The sequence below is a fragment of the Myotis lucifugus genome, unplaced genomic scaffold, assembly GCF_000147115.1.
Source record: "Myotis lucifugus unplaced genomic scaffold, Myoluc2.0 scaffold_435, whole genome shotgun sequence".
Taxonomy (NCBI): domain Eukaryota; kingdom Metazoa; phylum Chordata; class Mammalia; order Chiroptera; family Vespertilionidae; genus Myotis; species Myotis lucifugus.
Genome location: NW_005871483.1, coordinates 460,920 through 480,341, shown reverse-complemented (window position 1 = coordinate 480,341; position 19,422 = coordinate 460,920). Strand labels below are relative to the sequence as shown.

Sequence of the window (19,422 nt, the reverse complement as noted above, 5' to 3'; positions counted from 1 at the left end):
TTTTAGAGAGAGGGAAGGAGAGAGAGAAACATTGATGTAAGAGCAAAACATCGACCTGCTGCCTCCCCCAGGCCCCTACCAGGGATCAAGCCCACAACCCGGCATGTGTCCTGCCTGGAAATCAAACTGGCAACCTTTCGGTGCAGGTTGATGCCCAACCAACTGGGCCACCAGCCAGGGCCTGACTTTATTCTTAAATTGACAATTAAATGTTAAGATATTTGGTTGTTCTATATACTAAGAGGAAAAATATTAAATTAAAAAAAAAATCCAGTTTAGATAAACCCCTATCTGCAAGACCTAGAGTAGGCAAGAAAGAAAATTAAAGAATTCATGAAATGGACCTAGATTAACCAACCTTTTAAAGAAAGAGCCTAAAACAAACTGTCTTTTAATAAAATGTTTGCCAGAGAGCTAAATTCAAAAAGGTCATCCAAGCCCACATAGGAAATTGAAACAATGGCCAATTTCACTGCTGACTAGAGTGGGAGTGAGAGTAGGGGTGGGGATTAAAATAGCAAGAATTATTAATAGAATGGAAGGCAGTGAAGACAATTAAAAAAATAATTCTAGAGGAAAAAATGACCAGAAAAATTTTGACTAATGTATTTTATAGACAAGACTTTTTTCATAAATTAGAAGGAAAGAGAGCAAATGGGGGTGGGGGGGGGATATCCAGAGACAGTGAAGAGGAAGGAACAGCATAGTGGGAATAAGTAATGGCATCTAAGTCTGCCACAACAATACCAACTAGTGCAGCGGTTCTCAACCTGTGGGTCGCGACCCCTTTGGCGGTCGAACGATCCTTTCACAGGGGTCGCCTAAGACCATCCTGCATATCAGATATTTACATTACGATTCATAACAGTAGCAACATTACAGTTATGAAGTAGCAACGAAAATAATTTTATGGTTGGGTCACAACATGAGGATCTGTATTTAAAGGGCCAGAAGGCTGGGAACCACTGAACTAGTGGGAATATTTTGGCTGACTGAGGTTATTTTGGTTCCTTTTGTGTGTGTACTGATGTGCTTTCCTAAGTTATTGACCCATTTGGATACCTTGACTGATACACTGGTGAGAGGTCTTCTGGGATCTGAACTCCCAAAGGGTCTGTGAAGACGTGCTCTGTGTACACGCCCGTCTGGGAGACGTCCGTGTTGTCTTCAGCTGACCCTGCATTGCCTTCTGTGGCTTCAGTTGCTTCTTCTGCCGTCGGAACGTTTTCATCAATCTCACTACTTTCTGCTTCCTTTTCTAAGAAGTAAATAAAACATGCTAACCATTCTGAGTTTGAACTTTTCTATCAATAACTTCCTTGTACAAACCCTTGCTACAGAATTCCACTCCACCTACCCTCTCCAACCTCTGCACTATATCATGACATTGAGAATTCATAATTTAACAATCATTACAGCATCTTCTTTTATGTTCTTTCATTCTTGTTACTTTAAGATCCAGATTAAGTCCATTGTGAGGCATCTGGAACAGGCTCTGGTGCTATACAGATGGTATGTAAGGAGGATGGCTATACCTGGTGGTTTTTCTGTCACTGGAGAAGCACCGTTGGTACTAGGAGGAGTGGCACCTGCTGTCACACCTTCTGCGGAACAACCAACCACTGTGATGCCTCCCAACAGGCTGTCTGTCTCTGCTGAGCTATTGCTTGTCATGCTTCCAGATAAAGACGCTTTGTCTACCTGTCCAGATTCTGAAAGCTCTTCTCCTGCAGGGTAGTCTGTTTCTCGTGCTCCTAAAAACACAAGATAAACCTTCTTTTAATGCTAAGTAAACTTATATAACTAGCTTTTTCTCCATAAAAGCAACTATGGGTTTTAAATAAGAGTGTATAGGTAAAGGCAAATAGTTATTTGAATATACTGCCAAAGATAGCTTTAACATTTTTTTAAACTAACCTTCACAAAATGGAAAGCAGCTTAAAAATTTAAGATACTTCTAGTAATGCAAGCAAAAGAAAACATGAAAATGTCAGAAATTATGCTTCTGCTCTTCATATGAGCTCCTAGGCAGCCACCTAATGAGGTTAAAACCAATGAAATCTAAATATATGTAAATTATATTTGCTATTTGAAATATGGACTTCTGCCTACCACTATTAAAAATTAGTCACCCTAAATGTACACAGTGCCTTAAGCATTAGTAACACATTTAAAAACTAAGCATTTACAGTATAAAGATAAACCTCTTGTTTTTTTTAATTTAGAAAACTGTTTTTATTCGTATTGCATTAAAAAATTTTTATTGTAGTCAAATACAGACATATACACACATACACATAAAATTTGCCATCTTAACCTTTTCTAAATATTTTTATTGATTTTAGAGAGGAAGGGAGAGGGAGAGATAGAAACATCCATGATGAGAGGGAATCATTGATTGGCTGCCTCCTGCACGCCCTCTACTGGGGACCGAGCTGGCAACCCAGGCATGTGCCCTTGACTGGAATCAACCCGGGACCCTTGAGTCCACAGGCCGACGCTCTATATACTGAGCCAAACCGGCTAGGACCATTTTTAAATGTATAATTCAAATGGCATTTATAATGCTGTACAGTCATCAAAACTATGCATGTCTAAAACTCTCACATCACCCCAAACAGAAAATCTGTACCAATTAAATAATAAATCGGTTCCCCAGCCCCACCCCTGCCTGCCCCTGGTAATCGACTTCTGTCTTCATGAATTGCCTTGTCCAGATAGCTCACCTAAGTGGAATCATAATATTTGTCCTCTGTGTCCGATTTATTTTACTTAGCATAATGTTTCTAAGGTTAACCCATGTTGTAGCATGTATGAGAACTTCATTCCTTTTTATATAATATTCCAGTTATAGATATATCACAAACTTATTTCATTTTTAAACCAATGTATTTATCATATAAGATTTAATCTAAAACTTTAGAAAGCTTTCCCTTACTAATAAATCTAAATAATCCCTTGTGCTCTGCCTTCCAGTCATCATCTAATATTAGCACTATTTTATTTTCTTCACACCGTCTGAAAATATCAGGTTTAGTCATTTGTTCCCAGCTTATTTTTGGTCTTCCCAAGAAGAACACAACTCCTAGAAGTGGTGCATGACTATATCTCCAGTAACCAAATTAGGGCCTGCAAAGGAGGTGCTGAAGGTGGGAAGACAGGGGCACGGCTCACTCTTACCTGGTACACTTGCTATACACAGGACGTGCGAATTGCAAACAGTGAAACTGTCTAGGATGTTGCCTGGTTGAACAGCATCAATAATAATCACTTTTGTAGCTGCATGAGTGCTGGTACAGATCCAGACTAGACTAGATAATTCTTCTTGATTTTTTAACTCCTTCTGCTGTTCCTGCAAAGTAAAGAAATGAATATTAGAAATGATATGTACAAACAGTAAAAAAGCTGTGCTACTACAGTCAAGGGCAACACTATTTCAAGTTTATTTCCAGATTATTTGGAAGGCTGAAAATACTGCTGTCTTTCCACATTAACCAGCACATAAGAACTAGCAGTTAAAGCAGATCAGTGACAAAAATGGTCTGTATCTCGGCTGTGACAGTTGTTACATACTTGCACACATCTGTCCAAACTCTGGACTATAAACATTTCAAGTATACACTTTACTGAGTGTAAAATATACCTCAATAAAACTGATTTTGAAAAAAGAGAAAGCGTGAGGAAGAAGCAAGGGCACAGTAATCCCAACTAGAAGTTAAACCCAGAAGTAAGTTTTGGACCAAAGAGCTAACTAACAGTCTCAGGCACCAGGAGACAAGCGTTGGTGCACACACTTACCTTCAGCTCCTGATCGAGCTTGTCTAAACTGCTCTGAGATGCACTCCGCTGCTGACTGCCTTCTGCATCCAAACCAGCAACATCCTTGTAAAACACACTAGCTCCAACCACAGAACCGCCATCTCTGGTCTTCCCACCAGATAAATTGACTCCAACAGCACACCACAGCTTTTAGAGTAAAAAATAAAAAGTATTAAGTCACCTTTTATCTAAAAATGTTTAGAATTTTTCACATTTTCTTTAAAATTCTAATGATTATAAATATAGGTCTTTAATATTCAAAGTATCCCAATCTAAAATTACAAAATAAAAAATCTGATCCACAAAAGTAGGATTTAACAATTTTGTTTAGAAAAATGTCCACCCAGATTTTAAGAAGTAGCTTCTTTAACTTCAAAATTTATTTACCTTCATGGATGTATCTTTTTCATCTAGAGGCCTTAGACAGACAGGCACAGGTAAATTTTTCATCTTATTTTCCCCTTGACCATTGGTTACCTAATAATTTGGGAGGGGAGAGAAAGAGGAGTTAGCCTTATTATTCTTATTTGAAAAATGAAAAAAAATCAAGTGGCAATTGAGCAAAATAAACAAGATGCTATGAAATATCAGAAGACAGACTAATTCACGTATGTGGGGGAGTGGGAGAGAGAGGGAGGGAGGGAGAGAAAGAGAGAGTGAATATGTGAGTGTGTGTGTGTGTAAGCATGAACTGAATCATTTGGGAATAGGCAATATGGAGTAGACAGGTAAAGTTCCTGAACACCTGAACTGAGTTTTAAAGTCAAGTGTTTGAAAGGCTCCATCCCAATGGCTTCTTAAAACCTATAAACAATAGATGCTGCTTTTCAAAAAATGAAATCTTCAAGTATTAAAACAGAGCTGGATACGTAAGTTCATGCACTCGGCCACCTGTTGACCTGTCTCCCTCCTTAGACTCAGAGGCATTTCTTTTGAACTCTAGGGTGGAAAACAGCCTGAAAACCACTACCTCCAGCACCTCTCTCAATGGATGCCAAGTGCAAGCAGCTTGAAATGAGCGGGTTCGGGGTGTGGTTTTTGATTCCTTCATGCCCAGCCACACTCCTGTCCCTGGCATTTTCCACTAGACCAGTGGTTCTCAATCTTCTGGTCTTTTAAATACAGTTCCTCATGTTGTGACCCAACCATAAAATTATTTTCGTTGCTACTTCATACCTGTAATGTTGCTACTGTTATGAATCGTAATGTAGATATCTGTTATGCAGGATGGTCTTAGGCGACCCCTGTGAAAGGATCGTTTGACTGCCAAAGGGGTCACGACCCACAGGTTGAGAACCGCTGCACTAGATGCTCTTACGATGCTCACACGGTACCTGTTTGTACTTCTGAGGCAGGCTCCAGCCAAAAGCCTGCACTCTTCCATCCTCCTTCTGAACATGGGCCTTCACCTGCCGATACTGTTCTCTCTTTTGTTCTCTGCGTGAGGCTAAACTAGCTTCAGTTCTAAAAGGAAAAAACATTCCTTTTAAAATTAAGTGATTACAACAACTCTCCTTCTAAAAAGAGTAAAAATAACAACACAAAATTTACATGATTTCAGATTGGTTTACTTCAGACTAAGATTCCTCCTTAAAAAGTGTTATACCATAGCTGGTCTTTTCAAATTATGCAGTGAATACAGTGTCGAAGTTTTAACAGGTTAGTAAACAGCCTATTATATTGAATCAAATTTCTATCAGGTTTTAAATTTTACCTATATGAAAGGGAAAATCCTTAAATATTTTTGCTTCCTCATTTTTTTGGTTCATTCAACAAATATATACTGAGAATTTTCTAATGCAGGGAATGTGCTAGATAGGAGTGACTGAAGACCAATAAATCAATATTTTCTTAGGAAGATAACAGGTTAACGTCTGGATCCCATTTACTTGTTCCAGAAGACAAATATGCAAACTGACTTGGTAAGCTTTAGAGCTGTGCAGTAAAATACCATGAAAATAATTTGTCTTTCTCTAGGCCATTTAAATTTTTGTGAGGTGACTTGCTCGGTATCTTATAGTTAACAAATCTACCTGTGTGTCAGACACTTTACAGATACTATAACCTATATAATTTAATCCTAACACGTCTGAGATAGATTATCATACTCATTTCACTGGCCGAGAAACTGGGGCTCTAAGAGGTTTATGTACCAAGTTTCTGTACACCTAATGAGAAGCAGAGTCAGACTGAAAAACAAGTCCTTCTGACACTAAAAAAAAGTAATATAAGCCTTTAGCATTTCTATTAGTATTTATCAATGTTGTCATACCAGAAAAAGGAGACATTAAAAATTTCCTTCTCTTTATGAAAACAGATGCAATTTTCCTAAAATGTATTGGCTATAAATTATTTACAATAGCCAAGTTGCAGACATAGTTTATATATAGATTTATCTGAAACTTTACAGCTGAACTGCTAAGTGGTGACAATATTCAGAACTGCTGACTTATTGAGGGCATAACAACTAGTCTGGAAAATACTTACTCTTCACTAAGGAAGTCAAAGGCTTTGGACTTATCCCCAGGGAGCTGACATAAGGTGCTGCTTCTTTTCTTGACAGAAGGAGTAACATGAGAGGTGGGTGCGTTATACTTCAGATTAACAGGTGGTTCGGGTTTCTTAGTAGTATTACTTGAGGAGCTAAAAAGTCGGCTAAAACTAAAAAGAAAAAAGTGAGTATGTATATGTCTATATATGTATTACATGCACTGTAAAAAACAATCCATAATTTCCCACAAATTCCAGAGTGCTTTTACAAGGCAATGAGTTAAAAACTGGCAAAAAAAATTTGTGGTCACACAGTGCAGCCTTAGCAGTAACTCACAGCCAAATGCAGACATTCAGGAAAGAGAAACTATGCTGAGCCTGGCAGATCCCTGTTCTTTAAATAGCAATTCCCCTAACGAAAGGGAGATGCTCTGAAGTACCAGGAACTGCTCGTAATGAAGACATAAAAGATGGCCCCTTTAGCCAGCTCCTACTTGGTGCCATCTGACAGTGGCTGTTAGAAAGCAAGGTTATGGCTTCATGGCTTGAACAGAAGCCTAGTAACCAGTTCTAAAAATAGTTACAATAAAGTACTAGAACACACATTACCATTTTAACACACAGCTTATACATTTTCTTATTAAACTCAACTTAAATAACTATTTTCACACCCACTCAAAAAGACCAATACTTCTATTAAATAGGCGATTCACCAAAAAGGGGTAAGTATTAAGCTCACTAAATACACAGTACTTCTAGCATGAACATACTAGTAACTCAAGTCCAAACGGACATACACTACTCAAACCCCACAAACACTGAATTTCTAATCTTCGCTTTGTAAAGATTTTTACAATCACACAACCAGTGAAGCACCAGTGAAGCAGCCCTTTATTAATGGGGATCCAGGTAATTATCAACTCTGAATAGCTCCCTGTTATTTTATTTAACTTAGTAGAGGATTCCATCAAATGCATAACCAAAATGATGCGGCTTACGACAGCAATATTTTTGTCCTCAAGAACAGTCTTACCGAGCTGGCACACTACATATCAAAAAGAAAAAGTTCAGTTTAGCTACATATCCCAGATTTAAGAAATGTAGGCAGGAAGGAAGGGAGGGAAGAACTGAGGAAGGGAGGAGACACCAAAGCATTCTTGAAAATAAATTTTGACTGTAATCTTGTCTCAAAGTGCTATCTACTGTCTTTATGTGTTTTTAGATACTTACAACTGCCAGATGCTTGACCTTTTTTTTTCCTGCATGGCTGGATTTTCTCTTGATGCTCTACATGAAAAAAGAAAAAAGAAACCCAGCTCTCAGAATAGCTTATAATTTTACTGTTTCGATGGGTTATTTTTCACAGGACTAAAACTTTTCCATCACTGAAAAGATGACCAAAGAAAGGGATGAACTAGATTGATAGGTAATTCAACAACATTTTAGAAAATAAGGCATTTCAGAGTGATTCAGTAAGATGGTAAGGATGAGAAACTCCCCTTTCCCTTTTTGTAAAAGGCTAAATTAAAAACATCGTAATTCAATAAAAAAAAGTTAAAAGTAAGATATCAGCCCTAGCTGGCTTGGCTCAGTGGATAGAGTGTCAGCCTGTGGACTGAAGGGTCCCAGGTTTGATTCCAGACAAGGGCACATGCCTGGGTTGCAGGCTCGATCCCCAGTAGGGGGTGTGCAGGAGGCAGCCGATCAATGATTCTCTCTCATCATTGATGTTTCTATCTCTCTTTCCCTTCCCCTCTGAAATCAATAATTAAAAAAAGAACTTAAAAAATGTATTAAGGCCAAAACCGGTTTGGCTCAGTGGATAGAGCGTCGGCCTGCGGACTGAAGGGTCCCAGGTTCGATTCCGGTCAGGGCATGTACCTGGGTTGCGGGCACATCCCCGGTGGGGGATGTGCAGGAGGCGGCTGATCGATGTTTCTCTCTCATCGATGTTTCTGACTCTCTATCTCTCTCTCCCTTCCTCTCTGTAAAAAATCAATAAAATATATTAAAAAAAAATGTATTAAGATACCAGATACCATTGATCTCCACCTGTTGACTGCCACTTGCTAGAATTAAGAAGAACAATGAGAGTGGAGCCTACAGTCCTGGCCAGTGGATCCAGTGGCTAGAGCGCCAGCCTGCGCACTGGAGGGTCTCAGGTGAGATTCCTGGTAAAGGGCACAGACCTTGGCTGTTCAGGTTTGATCTCCAGCCCCAGTTGGGGTGCATGCAGGAAGCAATCAATTGATATGTCTCTCTCACATTGACATTTCTCTCTCCCCCCGACCCCCATCCCCTAGCTCCCTTCCACTCTCTCTCTCTCTCTCTCTCTCGCAAAAAAAAAAAAAAATCAATGGAAAAAATATCCTTGGGTGAAGATTAACAAGAACAAAAATGGAGCCTACCTATATGCCTCGGTTTTTAAAATATTTTTTCAATTATTTAATATCCATTAAATGCTGGAGTTATGAACACATTTCTTAGGACTTGTACAATAAATACAGATTAGAATACTAATCTCCTTCCTTCTTGGTAGCTATACACAATTAAAATTTTAGCAAACTGTAAATATGCTATACAGAAGAATTCTAGTACAACATTGGTAGAGGATATATAACCTACTAAATACATGATGTAATCATAAGACAGTAAAAGTTGGAGACTAGAAAATATGTTCATAAACTTTAAAAGAATGTGTATGTGTGTACTATTACTGGTAAATCTGATGTAATAGTCCAAACTCAAAAATGTGGGCAAATTAGGGTGTGACTACAAACTTTTCATGAGCTCTTCCTAAATTAAAGGAATACTGTTACTGAGAATCTGACCATTAGATGGCAGCACTAGAGGTGAGATTTAAGATCCAACTGACAAAGATCTCAACAGAAGTAGTATTTTGCATGAAGTGGAAAGGGAGATAAAATTCAGCAAGACCATTGTACAGGAAGACACTGAGTAAAAATGACTGTTTCCTATTGGCCTATGAAATGCTTGTATTTTCCTGACATTACTGCAAAAGTAGCGTCAATTTCTATATTCTTCTGAGAAATGAACACCATTCCTAAGTAATAACAATTGTGTTTAAGAGGTTATGGGAACATTCTCCAAGAGCCCTTTACTGGCCCAAAAGATGCCCATTTTAATCACATTCTGTTGCCAATTCCAAGGATTACTTTTGAAAGTCTCTCCTAGTAAAGAGAGCAAGGGGCTTGGAACCCCAAAGGAAGAGCTCTTAATTCTGAATGAAGGCAGTTCCAGAAAAACTAAAAAACAATACTAGAAAAACACCAGAGATACTTCTCATACAAACCGAATCATCTCTGTCCATCGAACAGCTTCCTGAAGCTCCATCAATCTCTCTTTATACTGGTTTCTCTCCATTAGAACTCGGGCCATTTCTACTCTAGTAAACCGCTTCCTCTGGGCAGTGGGAATATCACTCTGTAATGAAAAGAAGACTACAGATCACTCTGAGAGCCTATACCTGTTTTGGTATTATTTCAGACTTAAGGAAATCTTCAAGCTTTTAAACATTCCTTAACTTCTAATCTAATGGATCACTTAAAATGACCTTATAAAAATAAAACCAATAAAGAGATATAATTACTTATTAACAAAAAGAGGTAGACAATTTAATTTCCAAATATAAATACAGATATTTGAACATAAAATAAATACAAAGAATAGTGCAGATTTTAAACTCTAACCAAAAAAGTTAATTGCTGGCCCTGGCTGGGTAGCTCAGTTGGTTAGAGTGTCGGTTGGGTTCATAATGTTAATTCTAATGTTAAGTTACTATCCATAACTTAGTTATGTTACATATATATTTTATGTATCAAATATTGTATTAAAAAACAAATATGAGATTGAAGGGGCACCAACTAATTATTCTGTCCAGGACACCCATAAAGCTCAAGTCTGAAGCTCAAGTAGCAAGCACCTGTTATAGGAATGATAAAATAGTTACCAACAGAATAGCCTAGTATGCTAATAATATTGGGAAGAAGCTCATATTTATATTTTTGTATTGAAATATGTTGATAACATTATGGGCTAGTGACCTAGTATTAAATGCTAGACTTTATTTTTCTTATCACCATTTATCACCTCCACCTGTACCCTTCTCCATCCCCACCCACTCTCTTCCCTTCATCTTTTTAATGTTTAATGCTATTAAACAATTTTTATTAATTTTTCATATTTCTAAGTGAAAATTTGTAGCCAAACAAAAACCAAAAACTCAAAATGTCCCTGTTGGTCCATGAGCTTCAACATGCAGGTCAGAGCATAGAGCCAGAGGAAAATAAGCACATCACATGCAGCTAGAAAAGTGTATCTGGACAGCACACGGGCGCAGAAGCTACCCAACTCCTGACCACAGACATGCCTCTGGCTTTTTAAAAATCTTTATAATACTCTACCCAAAGTTTAATTAGTGAGACTTCCCCCCAATACAAAATTGTGGTAAGAAAAAAAGCCCCAAAAATGCAAACCTACATCATCGTCATCTTTTGCTTTTTGCCTTGCATCTTCAGCTTCTGCACGAGCTCTAGCGGGAAAAACACACAAAACATGTTACGTGAGTTGAGTTCACCTTTTCAAAGAATGAAAGAGTAGGTAACAAGTTTTAACCACCACCAAATGATTATTTTTGTTTCCAAACAGAGTCTTTATTTAGCTGCCTTTATTTAGGACATTACCACAGCACTGTACAAGGGGGGTGGGGGACCCACATATTAAAAAAGGTTGGGTGAAAGAAAAGAGTGTTTCTAATTTCCTTATTAACAGTATTTCAATAGTTCTTCTAACTTTTTTTCATATCGTGACAAACACAATAATGCTAATATTCAGTAAATGGGGGACCTGCTCACAGCAGAGGCGATCAGTTGGCACTTGACCCTGTCCCAGGCAGCTCCTGGCCCTTCCTGGTTTGAGAAGGGCGACGGCACCAGTCTCAGGGCTCTCCTTATAAGCGGTGCAGGCTCACTGGCCAAGACTGTCAGGTTTAGAGCAACACAGTGAACACTTACTTCCTCAGCTCTTCCTCCAGTTCTTTGTTCTTTTCCTCCAGCTTCAATTTGGCTTGTTTCACAGCCTCCAACTCCCCTTGCAGCACATCTTTCTCACAGGTCAGTTCATCCACTTTTGCTATCAAATCGTTCTTCACTACATTCAAAGCATTTCTAAGAAACACATATTTCAAATGCATCATTACAAATACATATCCTTTCCATCTTTCAGCTTATTCTTCTGCAGACTCAAATATATACAATCATAAAGCTGAATAACTGAGTACTTCAAAGGCATTCTACCTGAGGTCGTTTGTGGATAAATGTAGCATCCATAAGGGTATTGTTGTTAATAAGTTCTGAAGATATTACCTAGTCAATAAAGTAAAATTAATTCTTATATTTGCCTTTAATAATTAATGAGAAAAAAGTCTGAACTAGAAAAAAAAATCTACAATCTATTTTCCTTTTGGGTACAGCGGGCATAGGAGTCATTACAGATTCAGTCTGTTTTGGACATACACAAATGTTCCAACGTTGTTCTGACACAACAAATTAACAATGTGGCCTGATGTTTTCCACATGACTCAGGACCCACCCCACTAAACCAGATGCCAATGTGTTTGAGAGCCTAAGACCCACAAACTGTACCTGAGAACCTACAACTATAGTGGGAACTCTAAATAGGTGGGCTGGGTATAGAGCAAAACATTTTTGCAGAAATATTAACAGAAAGCCCGGATAACTGTATAGTGGAAAGATAAAAATCTCTGCAAATAAACTGAGCAACGAAAACTACTCATCCGTGAAATTAGGTCCCATGACCTGTGTGTGTGTGTACACAAACCCATCCACAGAGAAGGAGAATAAGATGGGGGTAATAAGACTGCATTAGTGCTGTGTTGAAATGGAGGAATGTCATTGACTTAGACAAGAAGAAAATTCAGCATCTTTCCCTTATTAAAAGTCTATATATACTTACTTGGTTTCCAACAGTTGTGTATTTTCTAATATAAGATTCTCAACTTCACGACCCATTCCTACAAAAAAAAAAAAAAAAAAAAAAAAAAGGATAAAAACTTTGAAAATAAATTTATCAAAAATTATATGACTTATAAGCTATCGTTCCAAATTTTATAAATTTTATCTTTAGTAATCTCATTTTGTCTATAATTTAAATTGATATATCTACCTGAGTGGGTTATAAAATTTTTATTTTCCATTGTAAAACAATGCTAAAGATTTCGCTAGTCAATTCTTTATAAACATTAGTCTGTATTTTCTCAAAATATTTCAAAAAGATCAAGACTTTTCTGCCAAACATTATAAAATATAGCAGCATTTGGGGGGAGGAAAAGGAACAGCATTAATATGGATCAGAAATCTTTCCAAATCATAGGCTGGTATTTTAGCCTTTTACCAAAAAATTAGACCTTATTCATAGAGAACAGGCAGAAACAAGGCCAACGAAAGACGAAACCCCAATGCAGATGAAACCTTACCAAAGAAATTATGTTCTTAAAGCCCATGCATTCCATGTAAAGCAAAAACAAAGAACAAGAAATGTTTTGTATAAGAAACAACATGAAAATAGGTCGTTAATCTGTAAAGTTTTATGCATGATATGAAAAACATCTAGAATCACAATGCCATGATTTAATGCATAATGATGTGCAAAAGACAGAAATTACAATTATTTCCTTCATTCATAAAGATGCTCAGATAGGTCAGACCTAAAAAATAAATGTTTTACCAATTCTATTGCATAATAAAATTGAATATAATTACATTGAAAACCCCAGATCAATAACGTAAGTTTCCTTCAAAGTGTTAATGTTAATGAGAACGTTCAGTTGTCACTTTACAGAACCATGTTTAGTAATTTGCTAAGTCCTCTAAGGTAGGCAGGTAGAGCACTCAATGCAAGATCCAAATAGTGATCTTTAAGGAGAAGAAAACTAATTTATTACTCAGAAGAAACAGAAGAAATAAAAGAACACAGTAGGGAATGTATCTCAAAAAGTCACAAAAATAAACAAATAAAAAAAGCAAAGAAAAACCCAAACTCATTGCTCACTTACCCTAAGCTAACGTTGGAAAATTATATACAATGGGAGAAGCAATATTCATAACACAGCTAAAGAGGAAGAAAATATATCTAAAGAAAACTATGTAACAGAGTTAGCATGTCCCTTATTTTTTTTTTTAAAAAAAGGTAATACTTCAAATGACTTAAAGATAATTTAACATAAAACCAACCTAGCAATGCTAGAAATTCAATGCTTATATATGGACTCATATTTTGTCTGTATTATAATTATCTCAAATATTCTCAAAGATCAGAATACTACTACCATGAAGAATTAAATATCAGAAATAGTGTTTGTTTAATTATCTATGTATTTTCCAAAAACTGAAAATAAAGAAAACCTAAAAAAGTTTCACATTCCAATTCAAAATGAATTTTGGCAAGATATGTGAAAATATTTAAACACTAATGTTAACTTTTCAATAAAGCTATAGAGTCAGGAGAAATAAAGTTTAGACTTGTTTTAAGAAGTTTATATAATGACCTTGTTTGCTATAAATTCTCAAGCATACAGGGAGATAAGCATAAAAGCTGAAAATATGTGTAGGGCACAAAAAATAGCGGAGCAGAAAAAAAAGATGAGAAAGCAATAAATGAGAACAGCAGCCAAGAACACCTTGCTTAAAAAGCAGTATATTAAAGTATTTAAAAGCATACACACCAGAATATTCTCCTGGGTAAGCAGCCCAAGAGAAAAATGAAAGAGAACCTCAATTAGATTGTTTTCAGAAAGCAAGATCTACACTCATTTACTTCAAAATGAGAGGAGACAATAAAATTGGAAAGATGTGTAGAAACCATTAACAAAACACAATAAAGTTTAAATATTATAAATGTGAAAAATCAAAATATGTATTACATGAGAATCATGTCCTATAATGTAGTTGCTCAAGTTTACACATTCCTAATGAAGAATTCTCTTAAAAATCTAGTGTATAAATTTAATATATCACCAAAAGAATTGTTCAAAATTTTCATTTTGAAATATATCAATAAACAGTAACTCATAACCAAAAGGAAAACATAACTGGAAACGGCCCCATTTCTATTCAAGACTTCAACCAAACATAAACTTAGGTCTAGCGTATTTGGAAACTTTACCTACTAAAACAAGCAAAAAACTCCCTGGTAGTTTTCAAAATCATAGACACCTCATTTGATTTTACCTTTGATTCTCAAGTTGGGTCCATAGATGGGCTTCCAATTTATCTGTTAACCTCTTGAGAAAGTACACACAATTTTATCTAGTTCTGTACAGGCATTTCCCCAAAAGTACACTGATCTCTTCAGGAAAAGAGTTTTAACACCAAAAGATGAAGAATCATAGATTTAGAGCAAACTGTTAGAACTATTTAGGAATTCATTCACTTAGCTGCTGTGCAAAGTAGTGAAGACTCAAAAATGAGCAAAAGACATAGCTGTATTGGCCACATTGAGCTAATTGTCTATTCAAGAAGAAAGGTATATAAAAATTACAGTAAAGAATGAAGAGTGGCATAATAAATAAAATGCAGTGCTATGAAAATGTATTTCAGTGACAACTAAGCTTTAACTATGGGATCAAGATAGAATTCCTAGAGGAGGGTGTGCCATTTAAGCAGAGCCCAAACCGAGGCAGATAACAGTTGTGTGTTTTTTAAAGAAAGGGAACGAACAATTATTTGCAATTGGTTGTAAAATAAGGAGAGATCTAGAATGGAGACCTGAGTGGCTGATGAGGTCATTCATTCACTGAGTTAGTACAAGTTGGTATAAGAAGAGCCTTGGAGGAGAAACCAAGATGGCGGCATAGGTAAACACCAGAAATTGCTGCCTCGCACAACCACTTCAAAAATACAACTAAAAGACAAAACGCGCCCTAACCGGTTTGGCTCAGTGGATAGAGCATCGGCCTGCGGTCTCAAGGGTCCCAGGTTTGATTCTGGTCAAGGGCATATGCCTTGGTTGCGGGCACATACCCAGTAGGGAGTGTGCAGGAGGCAGCTGACCGATGTTTCTAACTCTCTATCCCTCTCCCATCCTCTCTGTAAAAAATCAATAAAATATATTTTAAAAAAATAAATAAAATTAAAGACAAAATGGACATCATCCAGAACCACAGGAAGGCTGGCTGAGTGGAAATTCTACAACTAGAAGGAAAGAGAAAAGCACACTGAGACTCAGAGGAGGAGCAGAAGTAAAGTGCAGAGGTACAGAGGCACACGTGGAAAGGGCTGGCAACTGAGGACATGGTTGTCTTTTTCAATTGGGAGGGGGTCTCAAGCTCCCGACTGCTCTGAACTCCAGTTCCAGGCGAGTCTCTGGGGACCCAGACTCATACGGGGAGAAACTGGACTGTCTGGCAGTGGGCGGAACTAGAGGGCGGCTTTCTCTCAGAGGTGCTTGCAGCGATTACTGGGACACTGAGACGCGGGGCCTCTTAGGGTAGGATGGAGGATCAGCCATAGCTGTTTGCTCCGCCCTGTTGATTCCCTGAGACCCCGCCCCACCCAAGCTGTGTGCAGAGGCTTTTGCATATGAAAGGCCTGGCCCTTTGCAATCTGAAAATTACCTAACAAACTGCAGCTGGGTCAGAGAGACCCAGAACTTCCAAAAGAAGGCCCAAGGCCCCACAGCAGCTTGCATTGCTTCACAGCTGGGCCTCATCTGGGCACCTCCAAACCCCAAACAAAGAAGAGGTATCCACAGATCTCTCCATGCTCCTGCTGGGTAGCCTCAGGCAGAGGCTAAATTAGCACCTCCTTAGAGATCCAAGAGCCAGTGTACCCAGTGGTCAGAGTGGGACCACCCAGATTACAGCTCCTCAGACCCATAAGGAACACATTCAGGGGGCAGACTCAGTGAGCACCAAAGCCCCACTGAAGCAAGTCTTGCCCCAGAAGGGTGTCTCCAGCACAGAAGTTCTCCCACTGTAGACACAGCTGATTCTCACAGCCAATTGGCCTGGAGGCCAATTCCTCCCAGTGATACCGACAACAATCAAGGCTTAACTACAACAAGACTGTGCACACAGCCCACAAAGGGGTGCACCAAGAGTGTCCACCTCAGGTAATTGGGGAGGCTGAGCCACTGGGCCCTATAGGACACCTAGCACAGAAAGCCACTCTATCAACACAGGGAAGCATAAAAAATGCGGAGACAAAGAAACAGGTCACAAATGACAGAAATGGAGGAAAGCAAACTACTGGATATAGAGTTCAAAACCACACTTATAAGGTTTTTCAAGAATTTTCTAGAAACCGCCGATAAATTTAGTGAGACCCTCCATAAATCTAGTGAGACCCTCGAGGATATGAAAAAGGACCAACTAGAAATTAAGCATACACTGACTGAAAAAAGAATATTATACAGAGTTCCAACAGCAGACTAGAGAATCGCAAGAATCAAGTCAAAGATTTGAAATACGAAGAAGCAAAAAACACCCAACCGGAAAAACAAAACAAAAAAAGAATCCACAAATATAAAGATAGTGTAAGGAGCCTCTGGGACAACTTCAAGTGTACCAACATCCGAATTATGGGGGTGCCAGAAGAAGAGAGAGAGCAAGATATTGAAAACCGATTTGAAGAAATAATGACAGAAAACTTCCCCCACCTGGTGAAAGAAAATAGACTTACAAGTTCATGAAGCGCAGAGAACCCCAAACAAAAGGAATCCAAAGAGGACCACACCAAGGCACATCATAATTAAAATGCCAAGAGCAAAAGACAAAGAGAGAATCTTAAAAGCAGCAAGAGAAAAAAAAGTCAGTTACCTACAAGGGAGTACCCATACGATTGTCAGCTGATTTTTCAACAGAAACTATGCAGGCCAGAAGGGAGTGGCAAGAAATATTCAAAGGGATGAATAGCAAGAACCTACAACCAAGATTACTTTACCCAGCAAAGCTATCATTCAGAATTGAAGGTCAGATAAAGAGCTTCACAGATAAGAAAAAGCTAAAGGAGTTCATCACCACCAAACCAGTATTATATGAAATGCTGAAAGGTATCCTTTAAGAAGAGGAAGAAGAAGAAAAAGGTAAAGATACAAATTATGAACAACAAATACACATCTATCAACAAGTGAATCTAAAAATCAAGTGAATAAATAATCTGATGAACAGAATAAACTGGTGAATATAATAGAATCAGGGGCATAGAAAGGGAGTGGACTGACTATTCTGGGGGGGGGGGAGGGGTGTGGGGGGGTGCGGGAAGAGACTGGACAAAAATCGTACATCTATGGATGAGGACAGTGGTGAAGGTAAGGGCAGAGGGTGGGGTGGGAACCGGGTGGAGGGGAGCTATGGGGGGAAAAAAGAGGAACAACTGTAATAATCTGAACAATAAAGATTTAATTTAATGAAAAAAAAAAAAGAAGAGCCTTGGAGGACAGGACAATAAAGATGATGAACTGAGCTTTAGGCATATCAAGTGTAAAGCCCTACAAATCATCTCAGAACTGTCTATGGGCTGTTTGAAAGTAATAGCCTGGGGCTCTAGAAAAAGATCTTAGATGGCAATGAAAACTTTGGAACAATCAGCCATGAAAGCCAAGAAACAACAGCAAATAAGATTTCCCAAACAGAGCAGCAGCGTTGGGACAGGAACACTGACAGCTGAAAGATGGGCAGAGAATGAGAGCCTGCAGAGAAGACTGAAAAGAATGCAGGGCAGTCTGGTAAGTCTGATATTCCAGAAACGCAGCAAAGACAGTTTTAAAGACAAATGCTATCTGAGAAGTCATGTGAAATAACTGAGAAGGAACCATTGGACACAGCAAACAAGAGGCTGTCTAAGGCAAGGCAAGGGTCGGGGAGAAAACCACTCAGACTGCAGCCGGCTGAGATGCAAGTGGGACTGGGAAAGCGTGCTGGTTAAAAGAAGCCACACTTCTAAGAAGCCTGTTTTGTTCACTGCTGTTTCATGGCACTAGAACTGTCCCATAACAGACACTTCATTGATACTGCTGCATAAAAGCGTGACTAGAAATGGGTGGAGAGTGGCAGCGGGGGTAGCAACTGAAGCTAGAGGGTCAGAGGAGGGCAGTATTTTTATTTTTAAATGGACAACAACTGAACATGTTTCAGTAATAATATAAAGAAGTTAGTAAAGATGGAGAAGTAGAAAATACAGAATGTAATCAAGAGAAAGAAAATTCCAACAGAAGGATGTATGAATGTGTAATTTCCAATTTCTAGAGTGTGGCTATTGGGAGTAAGTGACTAGAGTGAATGGAGAAAGGGATCAATAAAAATAAAGTCAAGGGATGAGATACCAATCAAGATAAAGGACAAACTGTTAGGGATAGTTATCTCTTTTAAATGATTAAAACCGGAAAAAAGTAAACTAAGCACATATATGATTATAAAAAACTTTATATCCTCAAACTAGAGAAGAGAGTTTTATAATAATACGGTAACGAGAAAAATGAATAATGAGTTCGTTAACGGGCCCATTAACGAACGTTGGGAAACAATTTTGTTAGTTTAGCTATATTCCCTTTAGCGAGTATTAGACCTCAGTAGCTGTCACTGAACTGTACAGAAGAGAAGCCAAGAACAAATATGTGCCTTGGAAATTTCATTTCTTATCACTGACCAAAAAGTAGGCACAAGTTGCTACACTTACGATAGTATTTTTAAATCTCCTAATCTGAAACTTTCTAGAAATAAATATACCAATATCTGCAAAAGGGAAAATATAAAACTATTTATTCTTTTCAAAGTGGAAAGGAAGCCACGGTGTCAGGATTTTGCTTTTAACCTATTATGTTTAATTTTCTGACTTAAAGATGAAAGCTTTCAGAAAATATTTGATTTAAAAGACCACAATTATTTCTAAGTATTATGTGGCTTCTTAACTCTTTAAAAGAAAAGTGTGGGCTTCCATCTTCAAACATTATATTATTCAATATTGGACTATGAGGCAGCAAAGTGTACAAAACTACATTAAAAAGTACTCATTATGCCCTGACCCGTTTGGCTCAGTGGATAGAGCGTCGGCCTGCGGACTCAAGGGTCCCAGGTTC

At 38.0% G+C, this 19,422-nt stretch overlaps 1 protein-coding gene across 10 annotated transcripts in view; it reads right to left on the bottom strand.

Annotated features, from left to right (window-relative positions):
* SPAG9 (sperm associated antigen 9) overlaps nucleotides 1–19,422 on the bottom strand; it is an 80,849-nt gene that overhangs the window by 17,783 nt on the left and 43,644 nt on the right. For all 10 annotated transcript variants that reach the window (XM_023744188.1, XM_023744186.1, XM_023744189.1 and 7 more), the window contains 12 exons: nucleotides 12,304–12,361; nucleotides 11,343–11,495; nucleotides 10,810–10,861; nucleotides 9,623–9,753; nucleotides 7,540–7,596; nucleotides 6,307–6,480; nucleotides 5,154–5,283; nucleotides 4,207–4,296; nucleotides 3,799–3,966; nucleotides 3,181–3,352; nucleotides 1,536–1,754; nucleotides 1,063–1,258 (listed from right to left, as the gene is read on the bottom strand). In XM_023744188.1, the coding sequence (XP_023599956.1) occupies nucleotides 1,063–1,258; nucleotides 1,536–1,754; nucleotides 3,181–3,352; nucleotides 3,799–3,966; nucleotides 4,207–4,296; nucleotides 5,154–5,283; nucleotides 6,307–6,480; nucleotides 7,540–7,596; nucleotides 9,623–9,753; nucleotides 10,810–10,861; nucleotides 11,343–11,495; nucleotides 12,304–12,361 (1,600 nt within the window). The remainder of the gene's footprint in view (nucleotides 1–1,062; nucleotides 1,259–1,535; nucleotides 1,755–3,180; nucleotides 3,353–3,798; nucleotides 3,967–4,206; nucleotides 4,297–5,153; nucleotides 5,284–6,306; nucleotides 6,481–7,539; nucleotides 7,597–9,622; nucleotides 9,754–10,809; nucleotides 10,862–11,342; nucleotides 11,496–12,303; nucleotides 12,362–19,422) is intronic.